Source organism: Pagrus pagrus (genome assembly GCF_965226575.1).
Source record: "Pagrus pagrus genome assembly, chromosome: 16".
In the NCBI taxonomy this organism is placed as follows: Eukaryota; Metazoa; Chordata; class Actinopteri; order Spariformes; family Sparidae; genus Pagrus; species Pagrus pagrus.
The window spans coordinates 6,787,073-6,808,346 of NC_140200.1; the positions used below are offsets into that span (position 1 = coordinate 6,787,073).

General features: G+C 41.4%; 1 protein-coding gene and 2 long non-coding RNA genes across 21 annotated transcripts in view; 1 reads left to right on the plus strand and 2 right to left on the minus strand.

Annotated features, from left to right (window-relative positions):
* The window catches only part of LOC311271777, a 61,849-nt gene extending 49,634 nt beyond the window's left edge, over nucleotides 1-12,215 (minus strand). For 2 of the 6 annotated variants that reach the window (XR_014624472.1, XR_014624473.1), the window contains exons 1-2: nucleotides 12,126-12,215; nucleotides 11,717-11,790 (exon numbers count right to left, since the gene is read on the minus strand). This is a non-coding gene — a long non-coding RNA (uncharacterized lncRNA). The remainder of the gene's footprint in view (nucleotides 1-11,716; nucleotides 11,791-12,125) is intronic. The other 4 variants (XR_014624476.1, XR_014624477.1, XR_014624474.1 and 1 more) reach the window with 3 other exon arrangements.
* LOC311271779 lies at nucleotides 9,473-13,001 on the plus strand. The gene is made up of 3 exons (XR_014624478.1): nucleotides 9,473-9,824; nucleotides 10,163-10,344; nucleotides 12,610-13,001. It is a non-coding gene; the product is annotated as an uncharacterized lncRNA (long non-coding RNA).
* A 75-nt stretch (nucleotides 13,002-13,076) lies between these two features.
* epb41l2 (erythrocyte membrane protein band 4.1 like 2) overlaps nucleotides 13,077-21,274 on the minus strand; it is a 52,993-nt gene continuing 44,795 nt past the window's right edge. For 9 of the 14 annotated variants that reach the window (XM_084377094.1, XM_084377086.1, XM_084377095.1 and 6 more), the window contains 6 exons: nucleotides 20,567-21,190; nucleotides 19,219-19,347; nucleotides 18,830-18,928; nucleotides 18,383-18,463; nucleotides 16,809-16,923; nucleotides 13,077-16,499 (listed from right to left, as the gene is read on the minus strand). In XM_084377094.1, the coding sequence (XP_084233220.1) occupies nucleotides 16,819-16,923; nucleotides 18,383-18,463; nucleotides 18,830-18,928; nucleotides 19,219-19,347; nucleotides 20,567-21,190 (1,038 nt within the window). In that variant the 3' untranslated portion in view covers nucleotides 13,077-16,499; nucleotides 16,809-16,818. The remainder of the gene's footprint in view (nucleotides 16,500-16,808; nucleotides 16,924-18,382; nucleotides 18,464-18,829; nucleotides 18,929-19,218; nucleotides 19,348-20,566; nucleotides 21,191-21,274) is intronic. The other 5 variants (XM_084377089.1, XM_084377091.1, XM_084377090.1 and 2 more) reach the window with 3 other exon arrangements.

Consider the following 21,274-nt stretch of genomic DNA (forward strand, 5'->3'; position numbering starts at 1 on the left):
GCATCAGATCTGTGTCGAGGAACTGGAGATTAAAGGATGAAACCTGCGTTATGAAATTTTACCTTCATCTCTGTTGTGTGGGAGCGTGTGTGTGTGTTTAAATGCCTCCAGAGTTACATACACACAAATGTACACACACACACACACACACACACAGCGGTCAGTGGCTGATGAGAACCCTTGCTGTGTGCATGTCTGTGAGTGTAAACATAATAAAAGATGCTACTGGCCACTCTTATGTAACAGCCCTGTCAGCCATGATGCTAAACCATCGCAATAGCAACATAATTAGCCTCTGCGTAGCTTCTACCTCTCTCTCTCTGTCCTCACCTGTGCTCCTCACCTTGCCCGTCCTCTCTCTCAGCTTTAATTCAATATAAATGGGCTTCACTCAAATGAAATATGTAAGTGCACTCTCTCCTTCGTTTCTTCCCCCTCCAGTCTACTTTCCTGACTTCCAACTGCTTTCTCTCTCCTCACCCCTCCTCCCCCCGATGTCTCTTTCCCTCAGGTCTCTTTCATCACATCTCTCTCTCTCTCTCTCACATCCGCCCACCAGGTCTCTCTACCACTCATGCTCCCCGTCCTCTCTCACTGTCTGCTCGTCTGTTTCCCGGTTCCTCGTCCCTGTCAATCCACCTCTCTTTGAACAACAGCTTAATTAACCGATTAATTATTTCTAACTGTTCTCGTCTCCCCTTCCTTTCTTCCCAGCCGTGTCCCTGTCAATCCCCTCTCTCAATCTCCCTGACTGACAATGTGATAAATTTAATTAGCAGCAGATAAAATGCCAAATATTTTTCTGCCTTTTTTCCCATTCTCTCTTTCTTCACTTCCATCGCTTTTTCCTCTCCCTCGGTCTCACACTTTTCGCCCACCATCCTTCCCTCGTTTTCTTGTCTTTCTATTAGCCTCTCGGCAGCTCTCATCTCTCTGAACACACGTTCTCATTCCTCTTTGCCATTACCGATCAATCATGGGCAGGCTAATATATTAGAGATGATTCTCCCAATCATTCATGCATTCCCTCTCTCCCTCTACCTCAGACCCGTCCATCTCTTATCTCACCAACTGCAGGCTAATTAGCATTAAATTTAATTTTGTCATTATCGCACGTTTCCTCTTTTCTCCCGCTCCTTCATGCCGGCTTTAACTTCAAGCATCAGGATGTGAAAGTCTGTCGGAGAGGGAAGGAGCAACAGAGCAGTTACGAACAGTATGTGCTGATTTTCTGCTTCCTGTCACTCTTCTCTCGCTGCTTTGTTTAGTCTGCTGCTTACTCTCCTCAATGTTCTTTTCCATTTTGCCCTTTTCGATCCTGAAATGTGCTCCTCTCGCCTCTGCCCTTTCCTTATTCATGGTCTATTGAAGCTGGGCATTTCAAGGAAAGACCGCAGCAGGTACAACAAAAGGGAACAAAAAAACTCTCTGATCAATACACACCTGAGTTTCTGTTATTTTTACGTATTAGTGCGAGTTTGCCATATTAAAGTTAGACGAAAAAGTTGCATGTGTCGCAGGGTTTGCAGTGTGGCTCTCTGCCGAGAGCCCGGGGCAGAGCTGGACCTTCTGGAGGAATTAACATCAGCAGCCCTAGTTCTGCTCTGATCAGGAGCTTTTTATCGGTGGCAGGACAGCACAGACTTTACTTTATTAAGCTTTTGGGATTAAAACGAGGATTTATCTTCCCTCTCGTTTCTCAACCTGTGCAACAGCGAGCTTTAATATACTGTAATTCATGTCTCTTCGTCCTTCTTGGCTACTGACTGGAGGGGAAATGTGCTTTAATTCATGAACGTACAGAGATGAGAGTGGAAGAAGACTGGAGGGAAGTAATCGGAGTCCCTGGTGCCTGTCTGTCTCACACTCGGGGCCTGCTGTTGCTCACTAGTTTACAGCGAATGCACAGTGAGGACGTGCTAAGAAGTGTTTTCATCCATCTGCAGCCGTTAAAACTCTTGCTGTCAGAAGTTTAACACGTTTAGGATGCACTTGATGACTTTTGATGAATGCCTGGATAAATACAATAAAGCTGCAGTAGTCTAAATATAAGGAGATCAAAGAATGAATGACTGATTTTGGAAAGTGTGTGCCAATTAATTACAGTGAAGGAACTTATGTGACCGTTATCAGCAACCACTAGAAGTTGCATCAACACTGGCAAAATGACTCAACATTACATCTAATTTTCCTCAGGGAGCTGCCTTATTACTGTACAGACATGTCTCCTATAGAGGAAATATACCACCATCTCTAAGTGCTGAGATAAATATGCACCCTTTCATCCAGTTTGATGGCCTGACAACAAGAAAACCCAATACAAGCATTTCATAGCTGCAACACCTTCACCATCTACACATATAGCCTCTGTAAAACGATGCAGAAGTAACTCAAAGCTCTGTAGTTACACTGGAGCTGATGTTCACCTCCTCCAAACTGTAATAATTAGTTTATGATGTAGTACAAAATCAAAGCACTTCATCATATTGATGAGAAAATCTTCAATCCTGCCCACTGGCTTGCAATATTGATTACAATGACGCAACCAGGGTGAGTCTGGCCAAATCTCTGATTGGTTGATAGATTTACATCCTCACAGAAAACACAAAAACGATAATTACTTAAGACTTTCCAGCGGTCAACAGGTTAAACCCAGTGTTGAACTATGAGTCGATTCCTACACCAGAGGCTCCTACAGAGAGACCGCCATAACACCTTGACGCAGGAGCATAAATCCCCCTGAAACCCCTGCGGCGTTTACTGACAGCAGATTTACTGGGGGTATTTGCGAGGACGGAGGATGGTGCATTTTTTTCCTCCTAGCCCTCCTTTGTGTGCGCATCGATGCCCATCAATATCTAAGTGAATGCACACTCGAGCTGAGTGTCTGTGATTGTAGGTAAATGTCACACTTCTTACATAATGCTGGAAGCACCAAATCTCATTAACAAAGCCCCGGTAACTATGGCAATGAGCATCATCGGCGACCCCACGATGTAACTTATGCTAAAAAGGCCAAGAGGTTGCCATGACAACTAGCAGGAAAACAAGCGAGAGAGGGAGAGAAAGTTGATGCTGGTTTTCTTGAAGCCTGCACGCAGACTTACACACACTGAAAAAACCCTCAAGGCACATACAAGAAAAACAACAGGAGACATTAATTTATGATAATAATAATAAAAAAAAATTACCATTAACATGCTAGTTTTCTTCTTCCTTTTCAATTTCTATCATCATCATCCTCTGATTCAGGTCTATCCCCCAGCATGCATGCCCACACACACACACAGAGTGACAGTCTGCTCGCAGCCTGTTGGAGCAAATTCATACGAATGTTGATCAGCAATAATATCTGAACATTTTGTTCTGCTGTGAAAAGAGCCGGTTACATCCCGTCATCTCAGGAAGTGGACTTCCTGCAAACCCCTCACTCCTCGTCTCTCCTAATCTCTCCATCTCTACATCATCTTTATGTTTTCTACTGAGCTGACATGCACTGCAACACGTGACTCGACTTGTGCTTTCTGTGACATCTGTGTAACATCATGTACATTTCTGTACAGATGTGTCATAGGACGTCCAGGAGCCTGTCTTTTCCCGGTGGAAAACATCCGACAGCCTCCTGCCAACTGTGTCTGCTAATTACAATTCAAAGTAGTGTTCAAAGTGTCTGCCCTTATCTCTTAATAACTGACTGACACTGAGGAAGGTATTTTACGCCGAAAATGGTCTTTGAGTGTGACATCTTCCCAATTTAAGCAGCTTGAGCTATAATCCAAATACATGTGAAGAAGAATACACACACTGAAGAGCTGAAGAGAAAAATAATTTGAATTTGCTACAGAGGACAGAAACCAGGCGCAGACAAAAAACCCAGGAGAGGCTCCGCTTATGAAAACAGATGGTATCAAGTTCAGAGATGTAAATGAATTAGGATAAGTGGATTTAGAAAATGGATGTTTACATGTAATTCAGTGTCAAATAAAAAGAACAAGAGAGAGGTCAGCTGAGGTCAAATATATACGAACGTTACAACTTTCCTTTTTTTTCAACTGCAGGTTTCTTCGTAGATGAAAGTTTAAAATGATGGACAGATTGATGGATAGATTATTGATTTATCTATCATATTGTTGAAAACAGTAACTTGCCCAGTAATTTGTTTGTTTTGTCCAAATCTCAACGATTCAGTTCACAACAGCAATATTTTCAAAAGAGAAAAGCAGAAAATCCTCGATGTCAGAATCTGGAACCAGCAAAATGTTTTTTTTGATAATCAATTATCAAAGTAGTTGCTGATTACTTGCAGCCCGATCTCACTGCGAACACATAGCAGTCCCTCTGATCCACTATAGGACAATGATGATGACGAAAAAGTAAATGCGTGTGTAAAGGTGCAGTACCAGCAGGGGACGATAAATCACAGAAGAAGAGGACAAACACAGTATAAAGAGCCAAAAGGTCTTCATCAGGAGGACGTCAGGGATGGTCTGCTGGTTTATCAATTGGAGTCCTGCCCAGGTGAACAGGGTTTCAGTCCTGTGTGAAGCCAATAGTGACTTTTAAAAGTGTTGTGCTGGGAGCAGGTCATTAGTTTGTTTTAGTGGACTGTTTTTGAACTAATGTTAGCCACTGTTTCCCTGTTAGCGGAGCAAAGAGAGGCACTGAGACGAGAATGTGCATAAGTCACATCCTTTCACACAGAAACCAGTCCAGCAGCAACTTAAACAAATCGTCCACTTGTATTGGCAACAAAGAGGGACGTCACGTTACAATCTGCACGCATTAGGGCCAATAAAAACGTGATCAATATGTGTACAAATTGTAACAGAGAGCCTCTATAAGGAAGTAGCTACTTTAAGTGATGTTATTCTATTAAACCATGATACCAGGTTGTTTACTTTACTGACGCACAAATCAAGAAATCAACTACTCGCTCCAGATCAATAGCACAGCAGATACACAGTAAGCCATACTGCTGCCACACTGCACTTCTGCCTCTGTCTAGCACAAACTACTACTGTCTTGTTATTAATGAACACTTGATTTATTTGGGAAACACTAAATGACTAGACTGTTTACTGAAACAATAACCAGGAGCATGTCAATTATTACTTAAGCTACTTAAAACAGAACTTAATTGAACTTTAAAACTGAAATCCATAACTTTTCCTGCAGTGTATTGTTGCCCTCTGTAAAGTAAATCGCAAAAAGTACAGAAGGCAAATGTCACATTTCTAAAGAAAGTTACAAAAACACATGCATATCTGTTTTGTCCATGTGTTCTCCCAAAGGGCTCACAAAGGCCCGTTATCTGCTTCCTTTACAATTTCCTCTGAGTTACACTGAAGCAGTCTGAGCCCGAGCTTACTCTTCATCAGGTACAGATACAAAAAAATCAATCAATGTCGGAATTACTCAGTGCCGGGGCGGAAAGACATAAGTAAGAAATGCAGAAACGAGGACTTTCTGAGGGGGGAAGATAACAATGTCCCGTGGGAGACAGAAATGTGACATTTCCCACATGATTAAACTGCATTCTCGACATATTTGTTAAAGAAACTCTTTTAATGCTAAAATGTTTGTTTTTTTGTGGACTTCCACAAATCATTTTCATCTTACATAACCCAGAACAGAGAGGCTTTTGAATTGTGGATCATTTCTGTCTCCTTGTTATACAAAAGTAGTCTCATATTTGTGTTTCCCACCAATTAGACGGCTTCGGTACCATGAGAAAGAGACAGAGGGAGCTGGTTTCATCTCACTGTACAATCAATGAAACACAGGATCCGTTCCCACAGTACTGACGATACACAGACAACCACCCACGCATCAGACCACACAAAACACACACATACAGACAACAACGCTCATCAAAGTGGATTCTGCCTCATAACCAATACCAGACACAAAGATGAGGCAGAATTTCTGATTCTGGTTGTTCGCAACAAAAACATGAGCAGCTGAGGAAGAATACAGGACGCTGCGATCAAATGAAGAGCGAACGTGTTGAGATGAACCCTGAGCAGGACGACCGACCTCGCCATCGCTATCCCGAAACCCTGATTTCTCGCCCACGCAAACCTGACGCAGCGGCTTCCTGTCCGCTTTGAGTGATTTGCTGTGTTCTGCAGAAACATACCAATAAATAATTGATAGAAGGACAGTCCTGTTTTGCGCTCGTGTACATTTTCTGTAATTATTACGAATATCCATGAGCGCTCTGGCAGCAACATGAGAAAATCGGAGATAATTGAGAGAGAAAGAAAACTGAAGGAAGTGCTTGTTAGCCTGACAGAAACGCTGGCGCTGCAAAGAAGCCAGAAAACAATCCTCTTTTTTTAAAAAAATGTGTTGCTGGTCCCAAACCAGAGGAAGCTGGCAGAATAACCCGAAACTCTCCCGGGAATCAAGGCAGCACTCTAATTGGATTTATGGCTGCTCAAAGGAGCTATTCACAGAGAGCTTAGCCAGAGTTTAATTTTCTCTTTCCAAAAAGTCATGTAAGATAAATAAGTAATGATCGGTGGCACAGTTTGTCAATTTTGCGTCGGTCTGATTCTTCTTTTCTGTTTTATTTGCTCCATTGATGTAATTAGATATGCCATTGTGGAATATAAAGTTAACTTAATAACTTGGAAAACTCTTATCAAACCAAAACATGAAAACACCACAAAATCTTGTGTTCAAACTTCAAAGAAGCCGCCGTCTCTCTCTCCTACAAGCCTCCACAAACGGATCAATAGTGTGAACACACACACACACGAATAGTGATCCCCTGCTAATCATTTCTTTGAACACAACCATACATACAGAACTTCTAGGTTTACAAACACACACGCACAGAAAAACAGAGCGGTGTGTGTGTTAATTCTCCAGAAATAGCTCCACTGTGCCACAATCAAAAAAAACAAGCACTCAGGCACGTAAGCACACAAAAAGACCGAAACAAACACACACATCTCCAAAAATAAGCCCATTATCTCCTGATCAATCGGTGAAACAACAAAGCCAATCAATTCTATTGATGTTGATGACAACATCACTCAATTAGCCAGCACTTCTCACGCCCAGAGCCAAATTAAGCTTGTGATTTTAACACCTAAAGCCTGTTTTCTCTCCCATGAGACAAGAGTAATGGTGGGTTTAAATGAGTCTCCACATGACAGGGGGAACGATGCTGAGATCTGAGTGAGCGAGTGTCAACCTACACCAGGGGCAGCGAGGACACTCGCTGCTTTCCAAGTGACAACAAAGATGTGTTCGCTGCATTAAAAATGCGCTACTGATGTCCCTGGGGACGTTAGCACAAACACAACCTGCTTCTGATTTAATGCCAGCTTGTTAGCTTGTAAAGAACGTGGTCAAATAAAACCGCAGGTGAAAACATCTGGTTTAACCAGGAGTGTGTCAGCATCTGGAGACTTCAGCTGCATCTTGATCTCAGCACTGGGATGGTTAGTCGTTTCAAAGAAGCCAATACAACCTTTTTATATTATATTAACAATGGATCCATTGGTGTATAAAGTTCACTCAAACTAACAAGCAACAGAGAATAATCACCCAACTAGGCAGTTGCCTTCAGCTCCACAAAGCTTCACAGTATAGCAAATTTCTTCAGCTCATTGTTTCACTCCCACTGTTTCAGTGTCATTCTTAGCTACAACAGGCAGCTGTTTTGAACAAAAAAGCTCTAAAAAAAACAAAAAAACAATGTACAATACCTGCAATAACTGCAGACAGACTGTTAGCAACCAGCAAGTGAACATATTGGAGCTTTAAAGGCACCTACTTCTCTCCAGGAGTTAGTGTAGACAAACACAGCTGGTATGTATCAAAAGTATCTAAAACAGTTAAACACTCGCTGCTGGAGAGAAGCAAAAGTCAAAAATACAAAAAAAGGGTCCACACACTAGACAACACTCCCATTACCATTTATTACCTCCACATGTGACGTTTCGGGGGAATATGTCACACAGAAAAGCCCATAGAGGTAAAAAATGTCCGTAGGAGCAAATTGCAAGACTAATGTACATCAGCTTCATCAAATAAGCAAAACTGCTTCAGTGCTTCATAAGAGAGATGTATATATATTTTCATATTTTTGTGGGTCAAGGTGCAGTCTGAACAGATGAGTTTCAGTCTGCCAGAGAAGATGTGTAGTGCTTTTACTGTCTGTCGAGCCGTAGGTGGGCTGTCTACATAGTGAGGGAGCAGCAAGCTGTTGGCAGTAGTGGAGCGTAGTGGAAGGGCTGGGTGTGTGTGTAATACTCATATTTAAAGCCACCGTACATCTGCATACACTGGCAATATTGTCATCCTCATTGGGAGCAATGTGTTTATCAGACTAAAAACAGCGTTACACTGTGGCTTGGATTTAAGCTTTAGTTGTACAAGTGTTGTCTCTCCTCATTTCATTCTAACAATACAGTCAAGGTTGATGCTATCAGTTCTGTTTTAAAGTAATCAATACTGCCACCAATCAAAGAGCCATCAGTGTCTGTCGAGGATAAACAGACAAAGGGTGTCTGACAGAGAGAACAGACAGAAGAATAAGAGGGAGATGAGGCAGATTTGAAACCCATTTCCAATCAGAGACAGAGCAGCTGAGAAAAGTCTGTGTGTTTTATGACACAGTGAGCACAGAGGTCTAAAGTTCAATGATCAAAACATGACTCCAAGCCTGAGAGCACACAAACACGGGACAAAAAGTCTGTTTTTATACATTTTCATGTTTTGAGGACACTCTAACCTGTAGTGAACCTGCACTCCATATCGCACATGACATTAAAGACATTTACTCAAGTACTGCACTTAAGTACAAACTCGAGGTACTCGAGGTAAAAGTTGTACTCTTTACTCCACTACATTTGTCTGACAGCTTTAGTTACCGACTACTTTTCAGATTACAATTTTTCATTCCCTTCCTGTCCAGTGAAAACCACGAATCTCTACTTAACCTCCAACAGGTCAAGAGTTGAACAAATTCAACAACTCTTGGCAATACTTGTGACAAAGATGTGTAATAATAGAGGAAGGATAACAGACAGGCAGTTTAATAATAAACAGAAACAAAAAGGATACATATCAGCCCGTATCAGACACATATATCGATGTATCAGTAATACGACACACGATATATTGGTCGGGCTCTGATAAATACATTTTAATATAAGTAAAGTTTTAAAAGCAGGACTTTTACTTGTAGTTGAGTATATGTTACAGAGTGGTATTAGCAGTTTTACATAAAGTAAGCAAAGGACCTGAATACTCCCTCCACTTTGCTCACACACATACACACATAGTCCCGGCCAGTGTAGCTAATCTTCTTAGCAATCACAAGGTCCAACTGTTGTAACAGAACAAAGTTCACATCGTCAGCTACAACAGAGGGGGTATTTCTACCAATGAGAGCGAGAGAGAGAGAGACAGGAAGGAGAGAAACCTGAAAGGATAGATCAAAAACAAAGAGAGACACAAAAGAAGACAGAGACAAGATTAAAAATAACCCAAACTTTTACCTCTGGACCATCTTTTCTCCCTGTGGAAATGTCCTGTGGATTATCTGACAAAGCTCTACAGTGAAACCGGATGTGTCAGACGCTGACACTGACTGAATTTCAAACTTTTAAGTCTCTGAATGTGACTGCCGTCGCCAAAACGTCACCTCTGACCTCCGCTCAAATCCTGGCTACTGGAGACAACTTCACATCATCAAGGACGACCGTCAGGACAAGCATGTATTAGCTCAGTGCCAATACAGTTGGCAGCCATCTGCCAGTCGTTTCCACCTACATCCATTCAAGCCTGCCTTTTTTTGGAAACCTGTAAGTACATCTTTTGAAATATACTATCTAATGACTGCTGGGCTTTTAACAAAACAAGGCTGTGTTTCCTGTGAGAGTAGAGAGCTGTTTTGGGTGATTCGTCCTCTTTAATAACCTGCTTTGAGCTTTGATGGCTCGTATTGAGATAATTTAGCAGTTCAACACATTTTGCATGAGTTTAGATGTAAGAAATAATATCTTTTCCTGGTTTTGTTGGCTGCATTACAGTAAAGTGATGTCTTTTCTTGTTCTATTACTCAAAACTGCATCATGCCTCAGGATCATATTATGACATTAATCTTGTAATCTCTCCGTTTGCTCCCCCTATGTCGGAGCAGTATGGAGGTGCTCAGTGGCCCCTGGGCTGATCTGGCTCTGCTCCTTCGACAGATCATCACACAGACGGACAGACAGACGGACAGCTTTCTTCCTCTCTGGCTCTTCGGCCTGCTGCTGTTCCTGTCTGTCTGTGCGCTGCTGCTGCAGCTGATTATCTACCTCAGCTGGAAGCTCAGACAGGGTAGGCATGGTGTTATTAACTTTTCATGTGTGGCCCATGTACAGACCTCTTACCATGGTATATTTACTGAGATGCTGTGTAGCTAAATGGATACTGCAGGGATACGCCTTTCTGCAAGGCTGCACGTACTATAAATACATACGCTCGTGACCACGTTGTAAAGATTTCTGTATTGAACTGTAGTTCAAAAGCAGGGCTACATTTTACTACATGCTGCAACAGTTTTAGTTGACACAAAACACCATTTTTCCTGTGTCAAGAGAGCAATTTCATACCAACTTCCACAGTAAAATAAAACAAAGTACCAAAAGTGCACCGCTGGATCTGCAAAGACGCAGACAACCAACAGTGTCTCTTCAACATTACCTGACAGCTCATGCTGCTAACAGTAAAAAATGTTGAGGGGGCCCCCGAAGCTAAGCTCCACTCTGAATAATGAAAAACATCCTAAATAGGCTACAAAGGGGAAAAAAACTTTGTGAAGTGATATTTTTAGGATGAAACTTAATTTGACTATGAAGATACTGATCACTGAGACAATTAGCTACACTGGCCTGGTTTCTGTGCGTTTGCATGAGAGTGTGTGAAAGATTCAGTGTGTGTTAAGAGGATAACAGGAGGTTTTAGTGTCCTCAGAGCACGAAAACCGTGGAAACATGGCTATTTTTTCACCTGTGTCGTTTCGATTGGTTAACCTGAGCCCTTTGTGCCTTTGCGTTGACACAAAACACACTCAGTCATACGCCCATCCAACAAAAATCATGGCTGCACTTCCATCACCTGCTCCCACTCTCGCTGGGTACATGAAAGTGAAGATAAGCCTCGTACATTTCAGTTGACGAATTGGCCTGACGTCTGCTGTGTTCAGCCATCTCAGTGCCGTGATGACTACTACTTTGATTCATTAAGACGAGCTAGCAGTTTATATCAAAATTCAGAGGACAATCATGGTGATATATAGTATATTTTCATTACTATCAAGAAATCTTATGAAAAAACCAAAGCCAATTGATCCTACTGACAAACCCTGACATAAAAACTCATCAATGAGCCATACTGTTGGATAAGGTGTGTGTGTGTGTGTGTGTGTGTGTGTGTGTGTGTGTGTTAATGAGCAATGTGCATCATCTGCTGTTTATTCTGATGGTGGTTATAATCGATCACAACTAATCTCACTCCTGCAGTTTGGGGTTTGTCACTGGTACTTAAATTAAACACTACTTTTTAGTTTGAGTTCAGTGTTTACTGTCTTGATGAGAAGTACTTCTGTCTGCATCCATCTTTTAATGATTAATACACTAACAGAAAGATGCTGATGTTGCATTTTAACATCTTTAACAACCACAATACAGCACTTTTAATATAAACTCACTCAGTAATGTGTTGGTCCTCCAAGCTGCCTTCTGTCAGAAGACATCCATCCTTCACCAAACCACAGAGGCAACTCTTGTAAAACGGTACAAGCTGTCACGTTTCTGATAATATTATTATTTCAAACAACAGCAATTGAATGAAATCATATTAGTACTCTATGGAAAGTTAACCTCAGGACTTTAAACTGACAGTGAATTCATATATTCAATATTGTGGTTGCATTTAAAGAGCTAACGTCAACATTAGCAAACGTTAGCCAACCGTTAAACTAGCTTAAAAATGTTAGCAGAGTGGATGTCTGCTAGCTAGCTTAAGCTTCTGTGGCATCTTTCAAAGGACAAACATTCCCATTTAATTAATTTCACCTACCTAACTACATTTAAAACGTTAAACTAGACCTGTGTTACCTCCTGTCACACCTGTGAGGCGAGATGGGGGAGCGTCGAGTTGTGGCACTCACTGCGCATGCGTAGACAGAACTACTAAGGATAGAGGTAGGTAAGGACCAGATTGTTGTTAAATAAAGCTTTGCAGAGCTGAAAGCTGACTGTCTAAACAATATGACAATTGAAACCTAAATAATTCTTCATAATGAATTTTATAAAGTTTGAATGGACTGGTAAAAGTGCAATATAACAATTAAAACAGCTGAAACACACCATAACATGTACTTCCGTGTTGTCTGTTGCCATATCTTGGCTGACTGAATGACCAACCAAATGACTGCTGACTACATCTGTACTGTTGAGTATTGAAGCCCATTTCAGCCAGTTAAAGTTAAATAAAGTGATGAAAAAAATAACAATTCCCATTGTAAGTCATAATTATGGAGGGAAAAAGTCAAAATTACAATTTAATTTAATTTCTCTGGATGTTTTCTGTCATCCACAGCGGAGGCTGATCTGTCGAGGTTTCCACAAGACAGAAGCGCCATCTACAGGCACATACACAGGAGTACACACCTGAGGAGGAGGAGTGTTGGGTAGCACTAACACAGCTGACAGGCCCTGCTGCCAGTCAACATGAGTAATCTCTACACAGCAGGAGTGACCAGTGTGAACACCAGCAGGGACAAATCTCAGGAAAACTGAAGACTCCTTAAGAATATGAATTACTGACTGTAATAGAAAGTCTGTGAAAGTTACTTGACTACTGTACACCTTTAAAAGAAAGATTATTTTTACCCTCTTGCATGAAATATAAGCTATACATCTTATTTATTTCTTACTCGTTGCAATTGTAAACTAACATTTCACACTGGACTTCCTGAACAGTTAGTTTTATGTACATGAAGAACAAGACTTTTAATCATTAAATGAACCAAAGCATGAATGAAGAAATGGTCGTGACAACAGATATCAGAGTATAACAATCCTTTATTTAAACAGTGTTACACAGGGGGGGGGGGAGTGGCTGTGTGCAGGGAGACACAAGACATTTAAGCTGCTAGATAGAAAAACCCTACCGGTGATCATTGGTTGGCTAAAAGGGAGCGATGAGGCAGCTGCGGCTGGTTTCCCAAAATTGCCTCTCTCTTTTTTTTGTCATTGGAAGTGAGTTTTAAGTAGTTAAAATACAAAACTGTGCTGGTATTATCTCCAAATAGGTCCAAACTGTAGTACAAAGCCTGAGATATAACCGTAAAGAACATTTTGTCCATTTGTCTTTTATCTGATAAGTTCGATCTAATAATGTTTCCATGTTGAGATCCCTGACAGTTTTAACATCAGCTGGCGTTGAATCATCATCGGTTGCTTGGACAAAAAGCTTTCAACAACTCAACTCTGTGTAAATTGTTTTATTTTTTGTGTGTGTTTTTTAAATCTTAATAAAAGTTACTGATGGCGAGTGATTTTGGAAAAACCAGACCTGGCAGCAGCTCCCAAAGCTCCTGTGATTGGTTAAAACAGAGCCCAGACCCCGTGGAAAAAAAGAGGTTAAACATGGGGGTTTAAAGTACAAAAAAAAGGAGAATGGTGGCAGAAAAAATTTGTAGTGGTGTTCCTTCAATGTCAAAAACACTGCGACAATATTAAAAACATCCAACAGGGCGCACGATAAATCCCACCTTTTCCACAAGTACATCACAGAGAAAAGACGACAAATGATGAGAAAATCTACAAATATAGCTGTTGTGATATAACCGATGCGTTTTAGAAGATTTGTTTTTTTGGAACAGCGAAAGCTTCCAAAGCTGCCTAGTGTTGCACGGTTTGTTTGTTTTCTTTAAATGCTTTTTCTGCTGCTTTGTGTCTTTGCAAGAGGGTTAGAGGTTAAAGCTTCCCCCTCATCTGGAATGTCGTTTAAATGCATAGTAGAAGTCAGACCGGCGTTTCTCGATAGAAAAGCCAAGACGGTCATTACCGCTCCATCTAGAAAGAAAGCCTTTAAACTGGGAGGTTAAATTAAAAAGGGGTATAATAATTCATAATGTGGAGAATGTGTCAATATTTCTGTTAAAAACAAAAAAAAAGTACAAATCATTCTGTTAGACTGGAGGGTTCGGACACATCTAGGCAGGTACAGGTGGAATGTTTTTGATATCAATAATCTGTGGCACTTCTTTGCGTACAATCAGTTAAATTTCCAGGAAAAATGTGTTTTTCTGTGCCAACAAAATGCATTAGACCAAACACCGTCGTTCTAATGTCGCCGATATTTACACAAAAGTCACATTTCTGTGGAATTCTGCTGAACATTTGGATGAAAAGGACACAGAAATATGAATAAAACATCATGCCATTTAGGGGTTTCAAGAGCACTTCAAACCCTCAGATACACTTCCCTTTAAGCTGCATTGTTACTGTTATGTTGTAACTGTTTCCATGTCTGTTTGTAGTGGACTGTCTTTTTCAGAGTGTGTGTGTTGTTGTTTTTTTTTTTACAATTGTTGAAACAGAAACACATAAATTCACTTTAATGCTGAGGAATATTTGGTCGCGGTGAAACAGTTACAACACGGCCAGCGTCGTGTCGGAGATGATCTTATCCAGACGTGCTGCGATAATCTGTTATCTACACACTCTCAAACCAATCAACACAGTAGCCTTCTATCTAGACTCGCTCAAGATACTCTTTGCAAGATAAAAAAAAAAAAAAAAAGTGTGCGAAGACATGCTGAATTTAATCCCAGATCTCGTTATATGTCTAGCGGGTTTCCTCAGTATTATCTAGTCTGGGAATGAAAAGAAGCAGGGAGTGAAATTAAGTGCTGAACTGTGACGACAAACAGGCTCTGATGCAGAGTTAGCAAACTGGTAGAAACTTCATTATTCTGAATTCTGGTTTCAAGTCCTCATTTTGGTACCTGTGCTGCTTGTAGCGCCCCACTCTTTTTGAATATCCTACGGATAATAAAACAGTTTTAACTCACTGCAGGATGCAAAATAACATGAGGCCAACATGCACCGATGCTCGAATTCGTATTCATTCCCAAGCGCCGACTCTGTCTCCCAATCACCCCTCAGTTCACTAGTCCTCTCTCCCAATCAGAAGTCTTCTCCCTTGCTTCCCTGCGGCCCAATAGGAATGGCTAGTGTCGTACAGTGGGCGGGCCCAGGGAGAGCGTTTAGCTACTGAAAAGCTGCTCCCGTCTAATAACCTTCATTTTTTTTTTTTTTTTACTGTACAGAAAGTCGCGTACTGAAGCTTTAAAGTCAGTTCATTTTCAGTTCAAATTCATTCCCATGTAGTAAAAAAAACCTCTAAAATACAGTAAAACTTACAAATATATCACAAAGAATTAATTTCCACCTGTGTCATTTGGCTTCTCGAGCTTAATTAACGTCAAACCCACGGGCCCAATTAAGAATCCGTCCATTCCCGCCTACTGTAAATAGCAAAACGTCTCCTCTTCTTAGAGTAAAAAGTGAATTGAACTGAACATGAACTCACTCAGCTGCTAGTCAAACACACAAGGAATGTGGATGAATATTAACTATACTTACAGAGAGAAAAAAAAAAGACAGAATCATAAAAATTCATAAACCTGGTTGATAATATTTTAAGTTACAGCTCCCTGTTTTCTGTACTCATTAGTAACAAAATGTGATAATGTGACGAGGCTGGTTCTACCATTCATCTTATGTGTTTTAATGAGCAAGACCGATTTTGTGTCACTGAAACTACTGTGTTATATTATGTTACTCTCCATTTACACCATAGTGAAGTGAAGGGGGGAGCTGTAATTTAACAACATTTTTTTTCTTTTTTTTTAGGGATTGCGCCAATACCACTTGTCCATAGCTGACACAGAATCCAAGTACAAAATTTCAAATTAATCGCGTATTTCCCAAAAAATGGTGAAGATAAAAGTTTTCTCAATGTACGAAAAAAGCAGAGGTTGCTTTGATTTTTGAAGGTCATCAGGATTGGTTATCAGTGCATCCCTATAGATTTTCATTTTTGCGATACATGACAGACGCACTAGCTTCTCTCGTTTTTGTAAAACAAACAGTTAAAGAAAAAAAAAAAAGCACTATTAAAAAATAAAAACACGCTACGAATGTTAAGCTAACAAAGTGGTTCTTTTTTGCTCCCTCAGAAAAGACCGAGGATATTATTTTTCTTTTTCTTGGGTTTTTTGGAGTGAGGGGATTTAGATGCACCACAGACATGTAAGGGCAGAGAGTGGCAACTTCTCTCCGCTCTTCTGCCCTTTCAGCCTCCTCCTGTTTTTTCAGCTCTTCTTCCTCTTCAGTCAGTCACGGTTGATTTGTCGTCGGGTGATGGAGGTCGTTCAACGTCAACAGAGAAAACAGTCTCGATGGGCCCCTTCAGCTCTGGGGAAACAGAGGTTTGGTGTGATGACTGGCACTCAACATTAGTTTCCTATTCAAAATATTTCCTTTGTGCACCATCAGTCACTGCCTACCTCCTTAAATTTAATGATCCTTTCTTTTCCCTTTCACATCTGTGATGAAGGCTGATTGTTTTAGCAGCTTCGTGTGTGGGAGTTTTAATTTCATCTCACTGATTTTCAGTTTTTGTCTTCAGGAAAAGTAACCCACTCTGTACACCCCCCCACTGTTAATAAAATACTTTCACCATGAATAATAATAATAATAATGCCTTACTATTATTATTATTACCTGAGTTCTGTCAATCCTCCTCCTCAGCCAGCTCAGTTTCTTTATGAACCACCACTCTGGTAACAGACATGTCAGGATGTTGCTCTTTGGCCTCCTTAATGGCCTGGGCCAGTGCCTGCAGTACAACCACACATTGGTAGCACCGAGCACAGCAGGCAGGCAGGAAGTGTGGGGGAGGTGGAGGGAGGAGAGGAGGGGGGAGGAAATGATGGAGTTAAATGAAAAATTAAAAAAGAGGCATTAAATAAAATGACAAGAATGCTGGATTTACCGTCAATGTGCTATTTTACTTCTTTGGGTTAACTGGGGGACATAAATGGAAGTAAAATGGCTTCTGACGGAGCGGACACATCGAGTGGGAAAACATTTCCACACCCAGATGTGCTGCTCTAGTGTAAATCCAGCAAATCAAACAAGACAGGCAACTTAAACAAAGCAATGGACGAGGGATTGTGCGTACAGATCCAGACCTGAAAATAAATTCTTAACTCAAATATTTGAGGTGTTTTCGAGGACGCTATGTGCACATCTAGTTTTAATTGTTGTGGCAGGAGCGAGATACAAATCATCCCTAATCCCTAATACAAAAGAATCAGCAGAGAGTTCGATTTCAGACATAAATATGAATCAATGTCATTTTCAAATATCTGAAATGTCCTTAAATGTATTTCTATCAGGTCTTCAACTAACTTACAATTACAGGCTGTAGTTTAAAAGTCTGGTCTGGCAGAATGGTCCACTAATCTTTGGACCCCTAGAATTATAGTCCTCTGTGTTTGAGGAAACTCATCAGAATGTAAAGATCCTTCATATCTTTACTTTAAGCTCAATTTTATTTTATATTATTATTACATTATTATATTTTTTATTCAAAATCCATTAAGCTTGTGGACAGAAACACAGAAACACAAAACAATAGAAGTGTCGGTGTCAGCGACCGAATACATTTGGACTGCACTAGTAAGATCTGTGTGATCTCTTGAGTTTTGCTTTTGAATGTCTTTCATCACATATGGGGCACCAACAAGTACAAATTTGATTTTCTGTGGAAGCCTGACAAAGACAGAGACAGAAAATTAAACTAACCAAGACGAGCAACAAAATCAGACACAGTGTGGCGAAAACAAAAAAGGTTAACACACCAGTTTCTACATGTATGGGTGAGTAAGTGAAAAGACAGATGTAGCAGATCTGTAGGAATCTGCGTGGCATGACTAATGGTACGTGGGCATCTCTAGTAAGTGATTAATAAATCAAAGTGTGCATTCAGACTACGAGCAACATGATAGACATGTCATCAGACGTCTTTTTATTCTCTTTAGTCCAAGCAACCAGAAAGGAAAGCTAAATTAAAGTAAGCTGGAGCTAATGATTTTGCAGCTTCATTTCCTGCACAATGTTTTTAAATTTGAACAACAAAGCGTATTGTGCAAAAGTTTGGACTTATGCACCTGGATCACACATCTGCAAAATGACACCTGGAGAGCCTTTCACATCACCTAGAACAAAGCGACCCCTCAACCAAGCTGCTGAAACGGATAAGAAGGCCAAGAGAGGCGCTGGGGAAAACTGACCTCGTCGTGGTCGATGTCACAGTCGCCAGTAATGACGATGCGTTTCTCGATCCTCGTCTCTGATAGGCCGCCCTTTAACGTCTGCAAATAAATATACAATAACAACGGGTCAGTAAGGAACCAGAGAGACTGACGAAAAACACTAAAATGACAGCAGTGTGCAGCTCTGGTCAGCGTTTGAACACAGAATAGAAAGTACAACTACTGTTGTAGAGTACCATGATGCTGCAGGCACAATTGCCATGGCAACCTAATACCGTATACACTATGAGCCACAATAAAATGTGTGATACTCGCACAAATACAATCCTTAAGAGAACAGATGTATTTGTTTGCACAGACTTGTGTATCATAGTTATACAACATAACAGCAGTTGGCAGATACTCTCTGAGATGATGTAATGCACGGGGCCACGAGAAGAGGATGTGGTGTGTTTGTGGCTGTACCTTGGTAATGTGTGTGGTTGTGGTGGTACACAGAGATTCGGAGGTGATTGTCTGAGCAGTCATCAACACTCCAGGCTCGCCATCGCCGTTGCCATCCAACTGACGGCAGAGGAGACAAAAAGTGATCATTAAGCTGTACATTACCGCGTGAATATCCCCGTCGGATGTCTGATGCTCTAAACAAACTCTTTCGTCACCAACTTCTAAAAACATGATTTCCCTGAGGGAGAAGGAATGAATCACTGTGGCATGCACTGTTTGGAACAAGACATTGACGCTAATACGCTTAAACTAAAGGATAAAATCTAAATGATTCACAAAAATACAACATGAGGACATGTAAGGACAAAACAAACAAAAAGCTCCCCGTGGCTTTTTTGAATGTGCACCTGTGCGGCTTCGTATGTGATGGTCTTGGTTTCCGTATGTACGATGGGCACTTCTTTTGTAGCTATCTCAGTTTTCTGGGCTGCAAACGTGTCTGATATAGTCACCATTTCTGTCTTTACCACAGGTGGCTGGGGAGGGAGGAGAGAGAAAAGTGAGGGAGGAGGACAGAGGGTTAATACATTAAACCTGAGACAGTTAAGGGAAACATAAAGAGACTTGTTGCTACCTGTGCACTAGCTTTGGATATTCACTTCCAAATCAATGAAGGGTTTTTTTTTGTATGTAAAAATGTGACTGTAAATGTGTGCTTCATTCCCATCAAATTAACTGCAGAGTGTGATTACATGAGAGTGTACTTTCTACTGAAAGGGAAGTGACTGAGTTGTTGTACACACAGCTGTACACATAGCAGTATGTGTACATGTACAAACGCAATAATGCAGCAAAATTCGTGCAGAGAACACAAGAGCTTACAAACTCATGCAAGCCGACATCAATAAAACGCACAACATGACAGCAACTACTTTCAGCAGCATACAAGCAACAGCTACAAAAATACCTTTGGTGTCAACGTGCAACTCAAACATGCATAAAACATGAGCCAATAAAACGAGGCGAAACTTAAATGGCTGGCAAACAGCAAGACATTTGATATGTAAACAGCATGCAAAAAATGACATTCAGATGAGCGGGTGACATTTTCCAGAGTGGTTGGCAATGATGATTTCCACAATACCGTTACCACGGTGACCGTGACGAGCCAATTAGACGCTAACAGAGAGAGAAGCATCACTGCCAAACACGCGGAGGGCGCACAAACATGCACACACAGGCACCAAAACGTGGAATACAGCATGCAGAGCCAAAAAGCAAATATACACCTATAAGCGTCATGCATTTCCCACTTAGGCCCCATTTACTTCACAACACCACGATACAGAATAGGAGGTAACAGCAACACACCACACTATGTGGGGCAGGAGCGAACTAGGCATGATGATAATGGTGTGAAACACAGAGTCTCACATATTTGAATGTGATGAAAAATCAAAATAAAGACTGAAATTAATTATGAAGGAGGGATGGTGACTTGACACCAAAACACTTGTGGTGAATTGTATCATTTAAAGGACTCTTTAAGGGAGTTTTAACTGTACTTTTGAAGGTTTTCACAGGACAAACATGAGTGTGAGGATGTACATGGGGCTTAAATATTCACGCAAGCAGGAAGGAAACCGGCACTGAGGTAAGCAGGAAGGAGAAAAAATGGTGGGCTTTTCTACAGTTGGTGGGAGGGGTCAGAGCCCGGGTGGGGAAGCTCCGCAGTCGGCCAGGTGAAGACTTTACCTCAGAGCAACAAATAACCTGTGGCCGCGGTTCTGCGTCAACCAGAGAGGCCTCTCCGTTCATTTTAGGCTCTTCCTCTTCCTCAGCCGTCATGGTGACGCTCTCCTCAGGCATGGTGAGACCGTTCGGAGCCTCTTCAGGTGTCAGCATCGGATCATCAGTGCTTTCCTCCGTCACAACTCCTTGCTCTTCCTCTGTGTTCTTCTTCTCAGCTCCTGTGTCCTCGTCTCCCTCTCTGATTGTTGTCTCTACAGGTTGGCTGACTTCAAGTGGAAGGGCGGGAGCGTCTGGAGCCGACGTGTCCAACTCTGACGACTTCTCCTCCTCCTCTTTCTTCTCCTGCTCTACCTCCTCTTCCTTCTCCTCTGGTATTTGAGTGTGAGAGATGGATACGGAAACATTCGGATGGTACTCTGCTTCTTCTTCGCTCTCGCTCTCAGACGAAACGCTCTCCTGCTTCACCGCTTTTGCTTCCACGGCTACCTCTACTTCCTCCACGACTTTCACTTCCTGTTCCCTCGTTTGCTCTGGGGGGGAGCTGATAGTAACTGTGACAAGTCCTGGTTTTGGTGCTTTGGAAACCTCTTGGACGACAACGGTTTCTTCGATTTCAACTTCGGTTGTCTATACACACACACACACGCACATACACACGCACGCATGTACACGTAGTGCACGGACAAACACGATGAGGTGCACACACATACA